Source organism: Oncorhynchus masou, chromosome 5 (assembly GCF_036934945.1).
Source record: "Oncorhynchus masou masou isolate Uvic2021 chromosome 5, UVic_Omas_1.1, whole genome shotgun sequence".
Lineage (NCBI taxonomy): Eukaryota > Metazoa > Chordata > Actinopteri > Salmoniformes > Salmonidae > Oncorhynchus > Oncorhynchus masou.
In genome coordinates, this window is record NC_088216.1 from 57,025,569 (window position 1) to 57,046,925 (window position 21,357).

Sequence of the window (21,357 nt, forward strand, 5' to 3'; positions counted from 1 at the left end):
TGTGTTCCACTGGCTTGTCTGGCTGGCAGTCTCTCTTTTAGAGTAATGTATGTCTCTGTCCATCCATCACATGTACAGTGCCTTTTTCCACATTTTGATACGTTACAGCCTTATTCTGAAATGTATAAAATATTTTTTTCTACACACAATACCCCATAATGACAAATCAAAAACAGGTTTTTAGAGATTTTTGCTAATTTATCAAAATCTAAAAACTGAAATTTTACATTAAACATAAGTATTCAGACACTTTACTCAGTACTATGTTGAAGCACCTTTGGCAGCCATTACAGCCTCGAGTCTTCTTGAGTAAAGTGCTACAAGCTTGGCACACCTGCATTTGAGGAGTTTCTCCCATTCGTCTCTGCAGATCCTCTCAAGCTTTGTCAGGTTGGATGGGGAGCGTTGCTGCACAGCTATTTTCAGGTCTCTCCAGAGATGTTTGATCGGGTTCAAGTCCGGGCTCTGGCTGCGCCACTCAAGGACATTGAGAGACTTGTCCCGAAGCCACTCCTGCATTGTCTTGGCTGTGTGCTTAGGGTTCTTGCCCTGTTGGAAGGTGAACCTTCGCCCTAGTCGGAGGTCCTGAGCGCTCTGGAGACATTTTTCTTACCAAGGATCTCTACTGTACTTTGCTCCATTCATCTTTGCCTCGATCCTGACTAGTCTCCCCGTCCCTGCCGCTGAAAAACATCCCCAGAGCATTCTGCCACCACCATGCTTCACCGTAGGGATGGTACCAGGTTTCCTCCAAACGTAATGCTTGGCATTCAGGCCAAAGAGTTCAATCTTGGTTTCGTCAGACCAGAGAACCCTGTTTATCATGGGTTGAGAGTCTTTAGATGCCTTCTGGCAAACACCAAGTGGGCTGTCATGTACTTTTTACTGAGGAGTGATTTTCGTCTGGCCACTCTACCTTAAAGGCCCTGATTGGTGGAATGCTGCAGAGATGGTTGTCCTTCTGGTAGGTTTTCCCATCTCCACAGAGGAGCTCTATCAGAGTGACCATTGGGTTCTTGGTTACCTCCTTGACTAAGGCCCTTCTCAGCCAATTGCTCAGTTTAGCCGGGACGGCCAGCTCTAGGAAGAGTCTTGGTGGTTCCAAACTAGTCCATTTAAGAATGACAGAGACCACTGTGTTCTTGGGGACCTTCAATGCTGCAGAAATATTTTGGGTACCCATTCCCAGATCTGTGCCTGTCTCAGAGCTCTACGGACAATTCCTTCGACCTCTTGGCTTGGATTTTGCTTTGACATGCCATGTCAACTGTAGGACCTTATATAAACAGACAGGTGTCTGCCTTTCCAAATCATGTCCAATCAATTGAATTTACCACAGGTGGGCTCCAATCAAGTTGTAGAAACATCTCAAGGATAATCAATGGAAACAGGATGCACCTGAGCTCAATTTCGAGTGTCATAGCAAAGGGTCTTATGTAAATAAGGTATTTATTTTATATATATATATACATATATATACATTTGCTAAAATTTCTAAAAACCTGTTTTCGCTTCGTCATTATGGGGTATTGTGTGAAGATTGCTGAGTTTTATTTGTATTTTATTTAATCCATTTAGATTAAATGTAACAACATTTGGAAAAAATCAAGGGGCCTGAAAACTTTCAGAAGGCTCTGTATGTTTAAGCTGTTGGTCACTGTACTGTAGGAGCACTTTATTAAACTGCTGTTAAGATTTAAACCAATCCAGACAGGGTCTCATCGCCACCAACACACTGAAAAACATTGCCTGTCAGTTTGTTGTTACAGGATGTTCATCACTATTTTGACTATTTGTTGATGCACTTTATCCACCTGGATTGATTGATGTGCATTGGCCCTAACTGCTTTCCAACCCATTGATTTTCAGAGCAAGGACATTGGGATTCAGATGCACGAGGAGCTGGTAAAAGTGACCAACGAACTCTACACTGTGAGTACAACAAAACCCATCTTCTTTTCCCCTGTCAGAATCGATTCCTTCTCTCCTCTTGTTGCATCCCTACATCCAGACACAGCCAGTATCAAGGCCTCTACTGAGGGCAATGTGATGAGACTAGCGTTCCTCTTTCTCTCGCTCTCTCTCTCCCTTCTCTCTTCTTTTGATCTCCCCTCTCTCTCTTTCTCTCTCCAAACTGCAGTGTTATTCTCAGATGTAGAAGATGATATGGAGGAGGAGGTGGGTGATTGTTATGATGATGTAATGAAACGTTGCATTTCTCTCCAAGTGAGCCAGTTGCAGGCTGCAGCTCAAATCACTTCCACATTGCAATATTGTTCTGGTGCCAGTGGCTGGGCCCACAGTAAAAGGAAGGCAAAACACCCCTCGCTTAACCATCGGGTCTACTGTATCTATGTGTCCGTCAGGGCTTCTCTCTATGCCTTTATTAACTCTTCTGTAAACTTTCCTTTGTGACCAGGGAGAAATCAAGGGCACACTGTGACACTGTGCTTCTGCCCTCCTGTCGCGTTGTGAAGCTCATACTGAAGGAGACACTGTGCCTATGTCTGGAGAAGCTCCAGGCAACTTCAGCTGTCCTCTTGCTCCCCCAAGAAGAGAAGAGACTTCGATGACTTATTCATCTGATGTCATGAGTGACAGGCTATCAAAGGACAGGGCTGGCACAGATGCCATCTCTCTCTGATTGGACCATCTGTCCACCATGACACAGTAAAAAGGGGTTATAGAGAGTTAGAATAGAGGTTATAACTCCTTTTAAAGGTGAAGAGAAAGATCATCAACCACGATCAGGGCCACAGGACCAAAGACAGACCTCTTTATACCATTTACCAAGTGAAGCCTTAACCAAAATATAGCCTGCATAATAATGATAAATGCTGTTTTGTTATACCAAGTCACTTAAGTATCTTTACATTACATTTAAGTCATTTAGCAGACACTCTTATCCAGAGCGACTTACAAATCTGTCTAAATGTGGTATGTTACATTTGACAAACTCATGTATTCTCTCCACTGCAGACTATATGTTATTGACTGAATCAAATCGCCACGTTCAATCACTGCCTCTAGTCTATGCTAACTGACCCACTCTCACCCTGCACATTTCCTAACCCCCCTGTACACATTAAAGGCAAGGATATTAGAGCTCACGGCTCCATCAGCAGCACCTCTATCTTCCCTCAAGTCTGCCAGGCTTTCCCCACCAGGTTTATGAATGAGACAGAGATTGTTTTTCCTCTTAAGCGGCTGGTGTCCTAAACCCTACCCTGTGCGGGGTACGGCCCTGGGGGCTCGCTCCAGCAGCAGTGTGCATTTCAAGGTCACAGCCAGAGGAGTCCAAATGCATCAGGATGCAGACAAGAAAACAGATCATTACTCTGCTCCTCTCCCTGCTCTTCAACAGCTAGGGCCAGCCATGGCTTGGTTAAACATGTGGGCTGCTATCAGATTGAATGGCCATGATCATGTTTTATGATTGTTCCTCTCTTCTTCAAGCCCCATTTGACTCCTGTGGTGCCCCATTTCATTTTTGCCCCATCTCAAAAATCAAACTAATCAGAATCAGAAACCCACAGATGTGACATTTTCTCGAAATACTGATGATAATGATGATTGTGGTTTTGGCTGTTGTTATATTTATTCATTGTATAAAATGGCAGTTAAAAAACATGGGAACAGTCGAAGCTTTTAGCTCATTGGTAATCAGATGACAGAGCTTATGGACTGGAAACAACAATGCATTTTGCCAGAGGTAGAATTGCAGAAATCCCTTGTGAATCCCTTTAAAATCAAATCATATCAAATGTAATTGGTCACATACACATGGTTAGCAGATGTTATTGCGAGTGTAGCAAAATGCTTATGCGTCTAGATCCGACATTGCAGCAGTATCTAACAGGTAATATCTAACAATTCCACAACAAAACCTAATACTCATAATATTGTAAAGGAATGGGATAAGAATATATAAGTATAAAATATATGGATGAGCAGTGACAGAGCGGCTAAGATGCAATAGACAGTAAAGAATAGATAGTGAAGGATACTGAAGTGTCTATACATATGAAATTAGTAATGCGAGATATGTAAATTATTAAAGTGGCATTATTAAAGGGACTAGTGTTCCATTTATTAAAGTGGCCAATGATATCAAGTCTGTAGGTAGGCAGTCGCCTCTCTGTGCTAGTAGTGTCTGTTTAACAATCTGATGGCCTTGAGATAGAAGCTGTTTTTCAATCTCTGTCCCAGCTTTGATGCACCTGTACTGACCTCGCCTTCTGGATGGAAGCAGGGTGAACAGGTAGTGGCTCGGGTGGTTGTTGTCCTTGATGATCTTTTTTGCCTTCCTGTAACATTGGGTGTTGTAGGTGTTCTGGAGGGCAGGTTGTTTGCCCCCAGTGATGCGTTGTGCAGACTGCACCAACCTCTGGAGAGCCCTGCGGTTGTGGGCGGTGCAGTTTCTGTACCAGATGGTGATACAGCCTGACAGGATGCTCTCAATTGTGCACCTGTAAAAGTTAGTCAGGGTTTTCGGTGAAAAGCTACATTTTTCAGCCTCCTGAAGTGAAGAGGAGCTGTTGCGCCTTCATCACCACACTGTCTGTGTGCCTGGACCATTTCAGTGTGTCAGTGATGTGTACGCTGAGGAACTTAAAACTTTACACCTTCTCCACTGCTGTCCCATCAATGTGGATAGGGGGGTGCTCCCTCTGCTGTTTCCTGAAGTCCACGATCATCTCTTTGGTTTTGCTGACATTGAGTGAGAGGTTATGTTCCTGACACCATACTCCGAGGGCCCTCACCTCCTCCCTGTAGGCCGTCTCGTCGTTGTTGGTAATCAAGCCTACCCCTGTACTGTTGTCTGCAAACTTGATGATTGAGTTGGAGGCGTGCATGGCTGAGAATGCGCTTGTGGGGCCCCAGTGTTGAGGATCAGCGGAGTGGCAATGTTTTTTCCTACCTTCACCACCTGGGGGCGGCCCGTCAAAAAGTCCAGGACCCAGTTGCACAGTGCGGGGTCGAGCCCAAGGGTCTCAAGCTTAATGATGAGTTTGGAGGGTACTATGGTGTTGAATACTAAGCTGTAGTCAATGAACAGCATTCTTACATAGGTATTCCTCTTGTCCAGATGGGATAGGGAAGTGAACAGAGTGATGGCGATTGCGTCGTCTGTGGACCTATTTGGGCGGTAAGCAAATTGGAGTGGGTCTAGGGTGTCGGGTAGGGTGGAGGTAATATGATCTTTGACTAGTCTCTCAAAGCACTTCACGATGAAAGAAGTGAGTGCTACGGGGCGATAGTCATACCGTAGCTTTCTTGGGAAAAGGAACAATGGTGGCCATCTTGAAGCATGTGGAGACAGCAGACTGGGATAGGGATTGATTGAATATGTCACATTCACTAACACAGGGTCTAGAGATTTAAGAGGGTTTGGCTGAAGCCATTGTTCAAACATTATTTAAGTATCTGCTGCTGGTGCTACTGAGACAGCTATTGATTTGAGGGCATGAGGCTTGATGCCTGTGGCTTGAATTATATGTAGTGAATCTGAAATGAGAAATGAGAGTAAAAAAACAGCAATTTCTTCATTGGATCACAGAGTCAATTATTCACCTGGCAGCTCTGATCCATTTAACAACATATATATATATTTGTAAAGTTTTTTTGAATTAACCAGACAGTACAGGAGCAAGAAGTCCTGCTGCAGTATTCTTGGTTCATTTGTTATTAAACTCTGCCACACTAGAGGCTGATTGTTTAATGAATGCAGCAGCACGCCGCCCTGGTAGTAAGTTTGTTACAATACATTATGGAAATGATGGAGATGTTCTGCTCTCTGTTTCCACCCTGGGTCTGAGATGGGCAGTACAGTCTGATACAGACCGTCCCAGTGCAGTGACTTACAACAAGTCTGGTTTTTCCATCTCTCTCCAGTTTCATTCCGGGGTGCTCCTCTGACTGTCATGGTAATTGTGTTAGCCATAATGGCCATGTGTATTGTAACAGGTCTCTTGAGATAACACGTTCATATTTTTCCAATTGACAAACTATAGGAAACCAATTTGGTTTTAATACACAGGCTTATAGAACACAGAATCAAATATCAGTGGCATATAATTAAATGTAACCTTCATTTAACTAGGAAAGTCAGTTAAGAACAAATTCTTATTTACAATGACGGCCTAACCCGGCCAAACCCGAACGACGCTGGGCCAATTGTGCGCCGCCTTATGGGACTCCCAATCACGGCCGGATGTGATGCAGCCTGGATTCGAACGAGGGACTGCAGTGATGCCTCTTGCACTGAGATCAATGCTGCAACCACGGTTCACTTTAAGTGGAAGTCACGTCTGTCTGTATTTCCACAATTAAATATGTTAATTGTAGCTTTCATCAGTGCAGAAACAGAACAGCCCCTCAGGCTATTGTTTGAGTGAAGACAGTAACCACATACACACACCTCCCAGAAGGTAGACCCTGCCTCACCTCAATGTTCCTGCAAATGACATTCTGTCTTTAGCTGTTGGTCTTTTAGTTGTGCTGCTCGAAGTTGCCTGGAAACCCTGTTTTCTTTTCACGCTGTTGGAGAAATGGGTTGCCAGCCTTGGGAGATGCGCACTGCTAGCCCTAGTTTCCCCAAACACTGAAGTGACTTCTTTCTACTGTGTACTCTGTCATATACCAGAATAGACAAGAGTTTGTTTTTGCTTTGCGTTCTTTCTTTGAAGTGTTTGCCTTTCAGATCTTTGTGAGTTTTTTCTTTTACTCTCCTAAGACTTGTAGCGCCTTGTGCAGTGGAGCTCTGTTGATGAAAGCATTGACTGGCTGGATGATAAAAATAAGCTGTTCTTCTGACTAAGAAACCTTATACAGTAGCAGTCAACTGGAAATAGTAGAGATTCTGTGTGTGTGTGAGTTGACATAAACCCAACCCATTAACCCTGTGAAGTTCTTATAACCTTCTTTTTCATACAGTAGCAGTCAACTGGAAATAGTAGAGATTCTGTGTGTGTGTGAGTTGACATAAACCCAACCCATTAACCCTGTGATGTTCTTATAACCTTCTTTTTCCAGATTAAAGGGAGTCATACCATCCGGTCAGATGATACTATACAAAGTGAGCATTAACTACAGTAAGAGAACAAGCTAGCTTTAATGTTAGGCTCTCTGTCTGTCTAACATCGAGTTATAGTACTGGATCTTGCTGCCGAGTTACACGCACAGGAAGCATTTTAAGACGCTGCACACATCTGTGCTGAACTTTACAAGGCTGCTGAATGAGCTGCTAAGACCTCCTGAGGCCAGACCACATAACAGTGGGCCTAACCCTCAGACAGACAGAGCGACAGACAGCAGAGTGGGTCTAACCCTCACAGACAGACAGACAGACAGACAGACAGACAGACAGACAGACAGACAGACAGACAGACAGACAGACAGACAGACAGACAGACAGACAGCAGAGTGGGTCTAACCCACAGACATACAGCACAGAACAGTGAGAGAGCTGCTTTGCATGCTTGACACCTTATAGATGATGCTGCAGCGGATAGTAGCCATCTTACAGGCTCCTGACCAAGTCTGCTATGTTGTGATTTTTTTATGCTATAATTTCCTTTGATTGGAAACAGCTTCTGGACATCAGAACAGCCATTACTAACCTTGATTTGGATGAAAATATATACTTCAACGAGTCAGCAGCTCTGGACGTTCTACTTACTCCGGACCAGGCCCTAATCCCCGGGACTCGAAAAAAGGAGGCGGTGGAGAAAGAGAAGCAGGCGAGTCATCATCCTGACGAGATTATGTCGACAAGCAAATAGACCACCATTCTATTGGCGAACATGCAGTCACTGGAGAACAAACTGGATGAGCTCTGTTCGAGACTATCCTATTAACGGGACCTGGAAAACTGTAATATTCAATGTTTCTCAGAGTCGTGGCTGAACGAGAACATAGATAATATACATCTCGCTGGTTTTTCTATGTATAATCAAAACTGGATGGCAGACTCGGGTAAGATGAAGGGGGGAGGGATGTATCTCTTTGTTAACAAAAGCTGGCGCGCCATCTCTAATGTTAAGGAAGTCTCAAGTTACCATACTATTTACCAAGAGTTTTCATCTATATTTTTTGTAGCTGTCTATTTACCATCATAACTCGATGAAGGCATCTAGACCGTACTCAATTAGTTGTATAGGGCCATAAACAAACAAGAAAATGCACAGCCAGAGGCATGGTTTCTCGTCGCCGGTGTCTTTATTGCAGGGAACCTGAAATCTGTTTTACCCAATTTTTACCAGCATGTCACCTGTGCAACTATAGGTGCCAACTTTAAATCACATGTACAAGGCACCCTCTCTCCCTCCCTTTGACAAATCAGACCATAACTCTATCCTTCTGCTTTCTGCTTACAAGCAAAAACTCAAACAGGAAGTACCAGTACTGCGCTTAATATGGAAGAGGTTCGATATAGCGGATACTAAGCTACAGGACTGTTTAGCAAGCACAGACTGGAATATGTTCCGGGATTCATATGATAACATTGAGGAGTGTACCACATCAGTCACCAGCTTCATTAATAATTGCATCGATGATGTTGTCCCCACAGTTGTCCCCACAGTACGTACATACCCAAACCAGAAGCCATAAACTACAGGCAACATCTGCAGTGATCTAAAGGCTAGAGCTTCTGATTTCAAGGAGTGGGACAATAATCCGAAAGCTTATAATAAATCCCTCTATGAACTCCAACTAGCAATCAAACAGACAAATCGTCAATAAAGGACAAAGATCAAATCCTACTATGTCGGTTCTGACACTTGACGGATGTGGCAGGGCTTGCTAACTATGATGGATTAAAAAAATTAAACCCAGCCGCGAGCTGCCCAGGAACGCGAGCCCACCTGAGCTCGCTTTGAGGCAAGCAACACTGAACCATGCATGAGAACACCAGCTGTTCCAGACATTCACAAGGCCGTGAGGCCAGGCGGAATACCAGGATGTGTACTCAGAGCATGTGCTGACCAGCTGGCAAGTGTTTTCACTGACATTTTCAACCTATCCCTGAACCGGTCTGTAATACCAACATGTTTCAAGCAGACCACCATAGTCCCCGTGCCCAAGAATGCCAAGGTAACCTGTCTAAATGACTATCGCCCCCTAGCACTCGCATCTGTAGCCATGAAATGCTTTTAAAGGCTGGTCATGCCTCACATCAACACCATCATCCCAGACACCCTGGACCCACTCTGATTCGCATACCGCTCCAACAGATCCACAGATGATACCCACCTGGACAAAAGGAATACCTATATAAGAATGCTGTTTACTGACTACAGCTCAGCTTTCAACACCATAGTTCAAGCTCATCACCCTGGGACCAAACGCCTCCCTCTAAAATTGGATCCTGGACTTGCTGACGGGCCACCTCCAGACAGTGAGGGTAGGCAACAACACATCCGCCACCATCAACAGGTCAAGAGCTTCAAGTTCCTCGGTGTCCTCATCACTAAGGAATTGACATGGTCCACAAACACCCACATAGTTGTGAAGTTTAGCCTAATGGGAGGGTTAGGTAACCTGAAAACTAGCTCTTATTGGCAGAGGTTTGAAACTCTTTTTGTTATTGGTCAATTAACTTATACCGCCTGGTGATCAAATCAAATCAAATTTTATTTGTCACGTACACATGGTTAGCAGATGTTAATGCGAGTGTAGCGAAATGTTTGTGCTTCTAGTTCCGACAATGCAGCAATAACCAACGAGTAATCTAACCTAACAATTCCACAATTACTACATTATACACACAAGTGTAAAGGGATAAAGAATATGTACATAAAGATATATGAATGAGTGATGGTACAGAACGACATAGGCAAGATGCAGTAGATGGTATTGAGTACAGTATATACATATGAGATGAGCAATGTAGGGTATGTAAACATAAAAGTGGCATAGTTTAAAGTGGCTAGTGATACATGTATTACATAAAGATGGCAAGATGCAGTAGATGATATAGAGTACAGTATATACATATACATATGAGATGAGTAATGTAGGGTATGTAAACATTATATTAAGTGGCATTGTTTAAAGTGGCTAGTGATATGATGCATTTTTTCCATCAATTTCAATCAATTTCCATTATTAAAGTAGCTGGAGTTGAGTCAGTATGTTGGCAGCAGCCACTCAATGTTAGTGGTGGCTGTTTAACAGTCTGATGGCCTTGAGAGAGATTGCTGTTTTTCAGTCTCTCGGTCCCTGCTTTGATGCACCTGTACTGACCTCGCCTTCTGGATGATAGCGGGGTGAACAGGCAGTGGCTCGGGTGGTTGTTGTCCTTGATGATCTTTATGGCCTTCCTGTGACATCGGGTGGTGTAGGTGTCCTGGAGGGCAGGTAGTTTGCCCCCGGTGATGCGTTGTGCAAACCTCACTACCCTCTGGAGAGACTTATGGTTGTGGGCGGAGCAGTTGCCGTACCAGGCGGTGATACAGCTGCTGCGCCTTCTACACAACGCTGTCTGTGTGGGTTGACAAATTCAGTATGTCCGTGATGTGTACGCCGAGGAACTTAAAACTTACTACCCTCTCCACTACTGTCCCGTCGATGTGGATAGGGGGCTGCTCCCTCTGCTGTTTCCTGAAGTCCACAATCATCTCCTTTGTTTTGTTGACGTTGAGTGTGAGGTTATTTTCCTGACACCACACTCCAAGGGCCCTCACCTCCTCCCCGTAGGCCGTCTCGTCGTTGTTGGTAATCAAGCCTACCACTGTAGTGTCATCCGCAAACTTGATGATTGAGTTGGAGGCGTGCATGGCCACGCAGCCGTGGGTGAACAGGGAGTACAGGAGAGGGCTCAGAACGCACCCTTGTGGGGCCCCAGTGTTGAGGATCAGCAGGGTGGAGATGTTGTTACCTACCCTCACCACCTGGGGGGCGGCCCGTCAGGAAGTCCAGTACCCAGTTGCACAGGGCGGGGTCGAGACCCAGGGTCTCAAGCTTGATGACGAGTTTGGAGGGTACTATGGTGTTAAATGCTGAGCTGTAGTCGATGAACAGCATTCTCACATAAGTATTTCTCTTGTCCAGATGGGTTAGGGCAGTGTGCAGTGTGCAGTGTGGTTGCGATTGCATCGTCTGTGGACCTATTGGGGCGGTAATCAAATTGGAGTGGGTCTCGGGTGTTAGGTCGGGTGGAGGTGATATGGTTCTTGACTAGTCTCTCAAAGCACTTCATGATGACGGAAGTGAGTGCTACGGGGCGGTAGTTGTTTAGCTCAGTTACCTTAGCTTTCTTGGGAACAGGAACAATGGTGGCCCTCTTGAAGTATGTGGGAACAGCAGACGGGGATAAGGATTGATTGAATATGTCCGTAAACACACCAGCCAGCTGGTCTGCACATGCGCTGAGGACGCAGCTGGGGATGCCATGTGGGCCTGCAGCCTTGCGAGGGTTAACACATTTAAATGTTTTACTCACGTCGGTTGCAGTGAAGGATAGTCCGCAGGTTTTGGTAGCGGGCCGTGTCAGTGGCACTGTATTGTCCTCAAAGCGGGCAAAAAAGTTATTTAGTCTGTCTTGGAGCAAGACATCCTGGTCTGCGACGGGGCTGGTTTTCTTTTTGTAATCCGTGATTTACTGTAGACCCTACCATATACCTCTTGTGTCTGAGCCGTTGAATTGCAACTCTACTTTGTCTCTATACTGACGCTTAGCTTGTTTGATTGCCTTGCGGAGGGAATAGCTACACTGTTTGTATTCGGTCATGTTTCCTGTCACGTTGCCCTGGTTAAAAGCAGTGGTTCGCGCTTTCAGTTTCGCGCAAATGCTACCGTCAATCCACGGTTTCTGGTTTGGGAATGTTTTAATCATTGCTGTGGGTATAACACCGCCGATGCACTTTCTAATGAACTCGCTCACCGAATCAGCGTATTTGTCAATATTGTTGTTTGACGCAATGCGGAACATATCCCAATCCACGTGATCGAAGCAGTCTTGAAGCGTGGAATCAGATTGGTCGGACCAGCGTTGAGCAGACCTGAGCGCGGAAGCTTCTTGTTTTAGTTTCTGTCTGTAGGCTGGAAGCAACAAAATGGAGTCATGGTCAGCTTTTCCAAAAGGAGGGCGGGGGAGGGCCTTATATGCGTCGCGGAAGTTAGAGTAACAATGATCCAGGGTTTTACCAGCCCTGGTTGCGCAATCGATATGCTGATAGAATTTAGGGAGTCTTGTTTTCAGATTAGCCTTGTTAAAATTACCAGCTACAATGAATGCAGCCTCGGGATATGTGGTTTCCAGTTTACATAGAGTCAAATATGGTGGTGATGTCGCCAGGCCGGCCAAAACTCCACCTATGCTAAACTAGCTGAAATTTCAGGCAGTCTTTTCAAACAACTCTTACACTAAAATTGTATTATCATCATTTTCACAATTTCACAGTATTATTCAATTCTGTATTATTCTGAAACATGTAAAATAATGTTTTTAAGTGCACTGCCCTTTTAACAAACAGACTTAAGATGCATCTAAGTATTCAATTAGACAAGTTGTATTGCCAGTATTTTTGGTGGAAGGGCTATACTATACATCCCATCCATTACAGTTATTTATTTTGATTTGTGAAAGAGGGAATATTGAGTGTCTGACTGCAGAGAGATCACAGTAGGGAGGGGAAAGGCAGAGAGCACAATGGTGTCATTATGCCACACAAATGGCATGGAATGAACAACCATTAGGTGATGAACAGTTTATCCTGATTTACAAACCCAGATCCAGGAGGAGAAGGGGGTGGAGAGGGGGTGTGGATGTGTCAAATCTGGCCAAGATGAGATGAGCTATATTACCACACACAGCCCTGGGCCCCCTGATTCAATCAGTCCACCATTGAAAACATCAACTGAGTGTGAGTGTGTGTGTGTGTGTGTGTGTGTGTGTGTGTGTGTGTGTGTGTGTGTGTGTGTGTGTGTGTGTGTGTGTGTGTGTGTGTGTGTGTGTGTGTGTGTGTGTGTGTGTGTGTGTGTGCTCACTGAGCTTAGGCCAACAAAGGAGCAAATAACAGTTTCCATATGTGTAAAAGTTGAAGAGCGTATATCATGCAGTTTCTCATCAAGTCGTTGGATCTCTGGATGCAGACTGGTCTGTGGATGTGAGATAAAGGAGCTGTGATGTCCTGTGCTTTGCCTGGCCCTGTTATGCATATTCATGGCCAGCTGTGGTCCTGATAAGAATACTGATGTGATCCTGTTCCCTGTCCTTGTCGCTGGGTGAGCACCTGCCACCATGGATGAAACACAAGCCCCTCATGCAGTATTTTATGAAACAGACCCATTCTCACTGCAAGTCATTATTTCAAAGGGAAAGGGTTCAAAAGACGTAATATGGTTTTTGTTAGTTAGGGCACAGATTGTAATGAAACTTTTCAAACTAGCTGTCACCTCAGATCACCCATTTGCTTGCTCTGTCTGCTGTTTTGAAGTCTTATATGAAGACTATGTCCAGTTATTGTTGCAACTTCCTCATCCTTCCTCTGTGCTGCTCCTGCTCTTCCAGGTCATGAAGACCTACCACATGTACCACACGGAGAGTATCAGCGCTGAGAGCAAGCTGAAGGATGCTGAGAAGCAGGAGGAGAAACAGTTCAGTAAGTCTGGAGACCTCAATGTCAACCTGCTGCGCCACGAGGACCGGCCCCAGAGACGCAGCTCCGTCAGGAAGATCGAGAAGATGAAGGAGAAGGTGAGGCTGACATCAAGGCTTGTAGAGCTGTCCCCGACAAAAAAAAAAGAAAGTTGTCTGTTCTTTCAACCAATCGATTGGTCGAAATTTTAAAAGTTTTTTTCTTTCTATTTATAGACACACCCTATGTTTGTATAAAATCAACTATATGTAGGCTACTAAGCTTGTCTGATGCTTTAAGCACTGTGATTAAAAATGAAGACACACAAAGGGAGCCAGAGATCAATATACTGTAGCCTAACCAGAAGAGAAAAAAAACTGCTCTCGACCCTCCTTCTCCTGCTGCCTGCTGCCTCTGGCATTCGCATATTCTGCAAAGCTCCTGAAGTTGCCGGTAAAAGGTTAAACCAGCGGTCGGAAACCTTTTCCAGTTGGAGTGCCAAGTTATCCTAACATTTCTACTGATCTACGTGCCAGTTATGATTTTCATATGCACATTTTCGTGGAACAGTTTAATTTAATTTATAATGAGGTCTTCATATCTCAAATCTAATTGTTTTGGTCACATACACATATTTATCAGATGCTAATTCGGGTGTAGCGAAATACTTGTGTTCCTAGCTCCAACAGTGCAGTACAAAGTATCTTAACAATTCACAACAATACACACAAAATCAATGTTGTGGTTAATCAAACCTCTTATCTAAATAAAAAAGATACAAATCTAAAAGTAACTTCTGTTGCCATCGCCAATATGTACAAATAGCCTATATAAAGCCAAGCAATAATAATATTACAGCCCTCAGGTAGAAAATATCCTGATTAAAAATAAATATCCTATAAATCACATTGGCTACGCATGGCCTGTCTGCAACGTTGCATCAACTATTAACTTGATCAGCCCAAAGCTCATGCTAGCAAACTTGCAACATTCTATAAAATATTCTGGGCCCTCAGAGCTTCCAGAGTCAGTGAGCTCCGGACAGACAGATACAGCTGTAGGCTATTTGCGCAAGGGATAAGAAGTCATCAGGTAGGCCTATTTTATGACGTTTCCACCGACCGGATGTTTCCCCTCCCTTTCATGCTGAGTGGTTATCAAAAGGGAGAGAGCTGGAAAGATTTTTCAAATAGGCTGTGTTCAGGAAACAGAGTTAGTTAGTTTATTTACTGTTTGAGGCGAAGAAAGAATTACTCTGAGAAGCTCCACAGTGATGGTGAGTTAAGACAATCAGAAATAGTATCAGATTCCCAAATGGGCACATTTATAGGTATATATATATAAAAAAACTTTATTTAACTAGGCAAGTCAGTTAAGAACAAATTCTTATTGTTGTTAACCTGCCTGTTCAGGTTCTTGAACTGCCTTTTCAGGGGAAGAACGACAGACTTGTACCTTGTTAGCTCGGGGGTTTGAACTTGCAACCTTCCGGTTACCAGTCCAACACTCTAACCATTAGGCTACCCTGTGCCCCAGGTATTTGTGCGCAGGCCAAGTAGCCTAGGTCTAGTTCTATGCATAATCAAGTGTGTGTTCTTCCTCAAGATTGACAGGAGTGCTCCAAATGGAACACGTAAATGGAAATAAAATTGACCAAAACCTTTTTCTCACAAGTGTAGCCTAGGTTATGCTCTCTGCAATTAACGTGTCCACTCCTACAATGACAACAGTAAGACTGCAATAATAATACTGTATATTGAATGCATTAACATAAATTACTGTAACCAAACAAATGTAGATTAGAAATGATGGGAATTAACAGTAAATGTACTTCTGGTGATACTGGTGTGCCGTCCCTGCAGCCTCCGCAATGGATTAGTCCACTCAAACAGGCGGGAATCAGACAGGTGTCTCGTGTGACATAATTGTTGTTATATATATTTGCCACTGCTCGAATAAACAATCGACCAGTCGACTAAATGGGGTCAGGCTTGATGACCATAGTGTCTCCAACAGCTAGTGCTGTTGGCTGGGACTGCTGCTAATACTGTACATTGTCAGCCTAGTCACTTCTGGAAAGTGATATTTTGTTCGGCAGGTAGAATCATTTTAGCTGGCTAAGGCCAGAGGGACCCTCTCAGTATTGTGTGAATGAAGGCTGTGTGAGAGTGGGTGCAGGTCCATTGTGTAAGCCCACGAGAGAGGGAGAGAGCGAGAGAGAGAATTGCCATAGCATGGGTCTACACACACAGACAAATGGTGACTTCCAGGTCAGTGATCCAACTGCACAGTCTCTCTAGCTCATCCATGCCCATGACTCTAATTCATGTTAATTCTGCTTATTACCACACACTCTACTGCACTGTACTTAAGACACTGTACTTCAAACATGCATATTTCAGTCTGGATTCTCAGGGGGAATTTCTTCATTAAAATGCGTCCATTATCAGTGCAGCTCAGGGAATCAAATGGCTGACAGCTTTCCTCCCTCCTCAGGCTGCCGTCTCCAGAGATGCTGGCAGGAGAACTGTACCGTCCCCACAGACTATTTATAACTTGCTGTAGTTATGAACATACTTTCTCTCTGCGTTGTGACCTGATTTTGCCGGCTACAATAGCATTGTCGTTCAGAATCCTAGCTACCTGCAAACAGAGTTGAAGAGGGAGAGGAGACAATCAAGCCATAATCCCCATTTCCCCGATGCACTGTTTTAATTTGCATGATAAGGGACATGGGACATTGGTGTTGGTGAACCATGTTTATATGAAGTGCAAAGTGTATGTATTTGAAGGACATGCTATCCAATAGTCCCCAGGCTGCTGGAAGAGGTTATAAGGAGCGCGTTCAAACACAGACACGCAGACACACGTCAATGTGTTGTTGTTTCATTGGCTCTCTTTAATCCTGCTTTGTGAGCCAAGTCTCAATGATTCTGTGTCACTGCGTTCCATTTGAGTCAATTGTTTTTGTCAATACCATTATGTATTGTCTGTTAACGTCCATTATCGATGCTATGTGAACAACAGATGACTACATATTCTTTTTGATGAAAAATGTCATGTTTCCCAGCTGGATGCCACGAGCAGATGCAGCATGCCCAGTTAACCATAGCAACAAAGACTGTGCACCATTTAAAGCTACAGTACCAGTCAAAAGTTTGGACACATCTACTGATTAAAGGGTTTTTCTTTATTTTTTTACTATTTTCTACATTGTAGAATAATAGTGAATACATCAAAACTATGAAATAACACATATAGCATCATGTATTAACCAAAACACTGTTTAACAAATCAAAATATAATTTTATATTTGAGATTCTTCAAAGTAGCCACCCTTTGCCTTGATGTACAATTAGAGCACACTAGAGTGGATGTTTGTTTGAGTCTGTTTTGGTTAGCAAGCACACTGCACCAAAACAGTATTTTATATGGCTGTTTCATTGTTGACATCTGGGCTGTACATTTTGTTGTGCTGAATTGAATTGTGACTCTGACTGTGAATGTCCAGCCTGGGTGGAACAGTTATGATGCTGTTATTATCTACTACAGGAAGGTTGTCAAGAGCCTCTCTTATAGTGGATCCCTCTGACCTTTTTCCTGCCAACACTAAGCCAGGCCATCAGGCTGCACAGAAATTCTCCGATGTTATTGTGCAAATACCATTTAGCAAACTCAACGTTGCTTAATTTCATTAACTCCCCACCCCCCTCTGTTTCTGTTTTCTCTCTCACTCTCTCTCTTTCGCTTTCAATCTCTCTCTCTCTCTCTTTCTTCTCTCTGTCCCCCAGAGACAAGCCAAGTACTCAGAGAACAAGCTGAAGTGCACTAAAGCCCGCAATGACTATTTGTTGAACCTGGCAGCAACGAATGCCGTTGTGGCGAAATACTACATTCACGATGTCTCTGATATGATTGATGTAAGTATGCGATAGGCACACAGGTTTCATTGCATCTCTCAGCTGGGATGGTCTAACGTTGGTCTAACGTTGGTTGCGACACTAGATATTCTCACCATCTGTTTTAGTGTTCGCAGCCCATTTGCTGTATTGCTACAGGCTGCTCTGAAAGTGTTTACCTCCCTTTTGTGTCTCTTAATCTCAAACAAAACAGTTTGATTCTGAGCCAGTCGGTAGTACTGTTGTTAACTGTCTAACTGAATGGCTTTGCCAGATGTACATTGCGATCCTACTGTATGTTACCACCCAACATGCATTGTTAGGATTCTCCTGGAATATACATGATGACATCCTGTCATGGGAATGGATCAGTGTTGACAGTCAGAATGCCTTCCTGCTGGTCTTCTCTTCCCCCTGTTCTCCTCTCCGTGCGTGTGTGTCTGCCTGTCACTGTCACACACCCCACTATCCCAGGGAGCCAGGCAAAACACACTGATGGTGAAACATGACCCTTGGTGACACAGACACATGCACACCCTCATAAACGTACAGAAACTCCTCTGGACCTTCCTACTTCTACAGGGCAGAGGTGGAGAGGAACCACAGCCACAGGAAAACTGGATTGACAGGATCGAGAAGGGAGAATCTCATCAGAATCTATTTACCTCAAATCTGCAGTACCTCCAGGGTTTCCACCCTCTTCTGTTGGTCCGTATCTAATAAATAATGTGTTCCGTTTAACAGTATGCCACTTCCCCTTCAAAGTATCAATTGGATTAGAGAAATAGAGTTACATGACAGAAAAGACCATACCTAGGTGAACCACCATCATAATTCAAAATGCAAAGCCAACACACCCCAGCAGCAAGCCTGTCTGGGAAGTCTGATTACAGTTGGTGAACGAGTTTGCTTTGTAGACCACTAATGGCTAGAGGAATGAAACCCTAGCCAGGGTCTGGGTGCAGGCTCTGTGCAGACAGGCAGCAGTGTGGCCAGTGTGGTTGGCAGGGATCATTCATCCCCAGGTTACCTGGTGGTTCTTGCAGGGATCATTCAGCCCCAGGTTACCTGGTGGTTCTTGCAGGGATCATTCAGCCCCAGGTTACCTGGTGGTTCTTGCAGGGATCATTAATCCCCAGGTTACCTGGTGGTTCTTGCAGGGATCATTCAGTCCCAGGTTACCTGGTGGTTTTGGTGACTCTGCCAGATGTGCCCCCTAGCCCCTCCCTCCCTGTCTACTGTGTGTGTGTGTGTGGAGGGGGGGGGGGGTACTGTGGTATTGGCCTAGGCATGCATGGCCAGCTCTAAAACTCTCCACTGGTTGGAGAGTTGGCTACAGAGATCCTGCATATTTACAGAATGCATATGATGTGATTGTACTTAGAGGCTTGAGGCTGGCTAGACTTTAAACAGTTCTAAACATCAACTGTGTGAAGTGTGAAGGAGCTGGCCTGGAGCTCTAGGTTACCCAGGGTTCCGCCAGACAGAGACCTCTGATTGGTGGCTGTGTCTCTATGCTGGGTCACTTTGTTGGAGCTGCTTCCTGTGTCTGGCAAGTGAAAGGGGACATGTCATTGCAAATCCTGCCGTCCTGCAGGGAAAGGGATTGTGAGCATGACTCGCTGTGCTGGGTCTTGCCGCCACAAGCTGGACAGAGGATAAGGGCCTGTTTGTCATGCCACACAGAAACAGTCACTAGCAGCCAGACATCAAAACATGCATCCACACCGCAATAAGTCAGTCCTGTCTATTAGAATCAATGGAAATAGATTGCAGATGTCTTTTGCATGCAACTAAACAATGTCATCAGTTTTACAGTACCATTATTATGCCTGTCAGCACTCCTGCTACAGTATACTTATGATAGAAGGGCCCTGGTGAAATCAAGGTATGAATCTCATTACAGCCTGCCAGTGTTGAAATAAAACTCTGTACCTTAAAGGGCTCTGTGCTGCCATATCCTTCCTGATTGCACACTGACCCTATTATAAAATAACCGCTGCTATAGGGATTTATCCTTGGAGCCGAGTGCAACTTCCGGTGCATCTATTAAAGAGCGTTTAGAGAATCACAGAGCAGTCTGACTCTGGCCCCTCCAGCCTCGAGGCAACCCACTCAACGCTCTGCTCTGCTTGGCTGCAGTAATTAGGTTAGTTTATGCAGCTCCATGGTTGAGCTAATTATCTTAGGTGTCCTACTGTGCTTGCTCTTCTAATTCGGTGTATTCTATTATTCTATTTAGGCCTGTTAACCGATAGCAGTGTCTGATTTGGAATTGAGTTCATGTTGAAGGTCAGGTTAGTAACGCGCTTGTAGGAAATGAGAGGAATCATGTAACTGAATCATGTAACTGAATCGTGTGAATGCTAAAGGCTGAGTTTATCCCATTGACTTGTGTATAATGGATTCAGACTGCTATGTCAGGTTGTCCATAATTAGATCCAGGAGGTTCTTAGTCACATGACCTGAGCCACAAAACTCTGGACCCTTGGTGTAGACTTACAGTCAGGTCATGTGGTCAAGAAAAAGGCCTATATTATATTCTACTCCTATATTAGTTATTGTATTATACTATACTATAATGAGTGTTTTTCCTGTATCTCAGTGCTGTGACCTGGGCTACCACGCCAGCCTTGCGCGTACCTTCAGGACCTACCTGTCAGCTGAGTACAACCTGGAGACAAGTCGCCACGAGGGCCTGGACATTATGGAGAACGCCGTGGACAACCTGGACTCCCGCAGCGACAAGCACAAGATCATGGACATGCACAACCAGGTGTTCTGCCCTCCCATGTGTTTCGAGTACCTGCCCCACATGGGGGACGAGGTGAGAGGGGTCAAATGACTGATTTGGTACATTTATAGATTCATACGATATTGACTGTCATTATTGAAACTGATTCCGAGTTGCAATTACAGCCAGTAGATTTGTTCAACCATGGAAAGCACGTTCAAGCCAGCACAAACAACGTTTCTAAGCATGCTTTTTCCAATTCTGTAAGGTACACTTAATGAAAATCCAAGTGCCCAGCCCATACCCCTGTCTACGTGTGCCCCCTCAGGTGTGCCAGGTGAGTGCCCAGCAGCCTGTGCAGACTGAGCTCCTGATGCGCTACCACCAGCTGCAGTCCCGTCTGGCCACGCTCAAGATCGAGAACGAAGAGGTGAGGGCTCACGGTAGCGTCCATCCCCCCCCCCCCCCAGTGTGTCTGCTGCATCACCCCGCTGAGATCGTCCTGTTGCCCCCTGTTTCCCAAGTCTCTGAAATGCCAGAACTCAGGTCTATAGATACAATCAACTCTCATTGCAATTTCAATATAATGGCCCACACACACTTCCTGGGAGCTGAGAATGTATCTTTAGCTTGTGATTGTGAGCTTGTATGATAACCGTAATGGATGCATGTTCCATGTAGATACAGTACATCCCTAATGATGGCATGTTGTGCATGGTGAGGAGTGGTCCTTCTCAGTGGGAGCAGCAGGCAGCACACACACACAGCTCTCTCTCCCTCTGAGTAGATGCAGGTGCTAATGGAGATGCTAATGACCCTGGCTGGCTAGCTACAACCTGCCCTGATGGCTACGCCTCGGCTCCGTCTCATATCGCCCTGGTTCTCATCGTGTCTCATAACGTTTCATATAACTTCCGGGTAATGGATGAGTCGTGCCACTCTGGGAATGAGCCTGATCAATCACAGTGTTGTATAGAAAGAGCCCGCAGACCTTTTACATACAGCCGGGCCAGATGCTCTTCATATTCTGCTGTTATTGTGATGAATGGCTGACTGGCAGGTCATCTGGTACGCTGCCTAGGAATGAACCGTGTACCTGCCTTAGGAGGTGAAGGCTGTTTGGTGTCAAACAGCTACAATC

General features: G+C 44.7%; 1 protein-coding gene across 2 annotated transcripts in view; it reads left to right on the forward strand.

Annotated features, from left to right (window-relative positions):
- LOC135539929 (SLIT-ROBO Rho GTPase-activating protein 3) overlaps positions 1-21,357 on the forward strand; it is a 118,831-nt gene that overhangs the window by 61,306 nt on the left and 36,168 nt on the right. For both annotated transcript variants that reach the window (XM_064966195.1, XM_064966196.1), the window contains exons 4-8: positions 1,870-1,932; positions 13,517-13,702; positions 17,375-17,503; positions 20,088-20,309; positions 20,545-20,646. In XM_064966195.1, the coding sequence (XP_064822267.1) occupies positions 1,870-1,932; positions 13,517-13,702; positions 17,375-17,503; positions 20,088-20,309; positions 20,545-20,646 (702 nt within the window). The remainder of the gene's footprint in view (positions 1-1,869; positions 1,933-13,516; positions 13,703-17,374; positions 17,504-20,087; positions 20,310-20,544; positions 20,647-21,357) is intronic.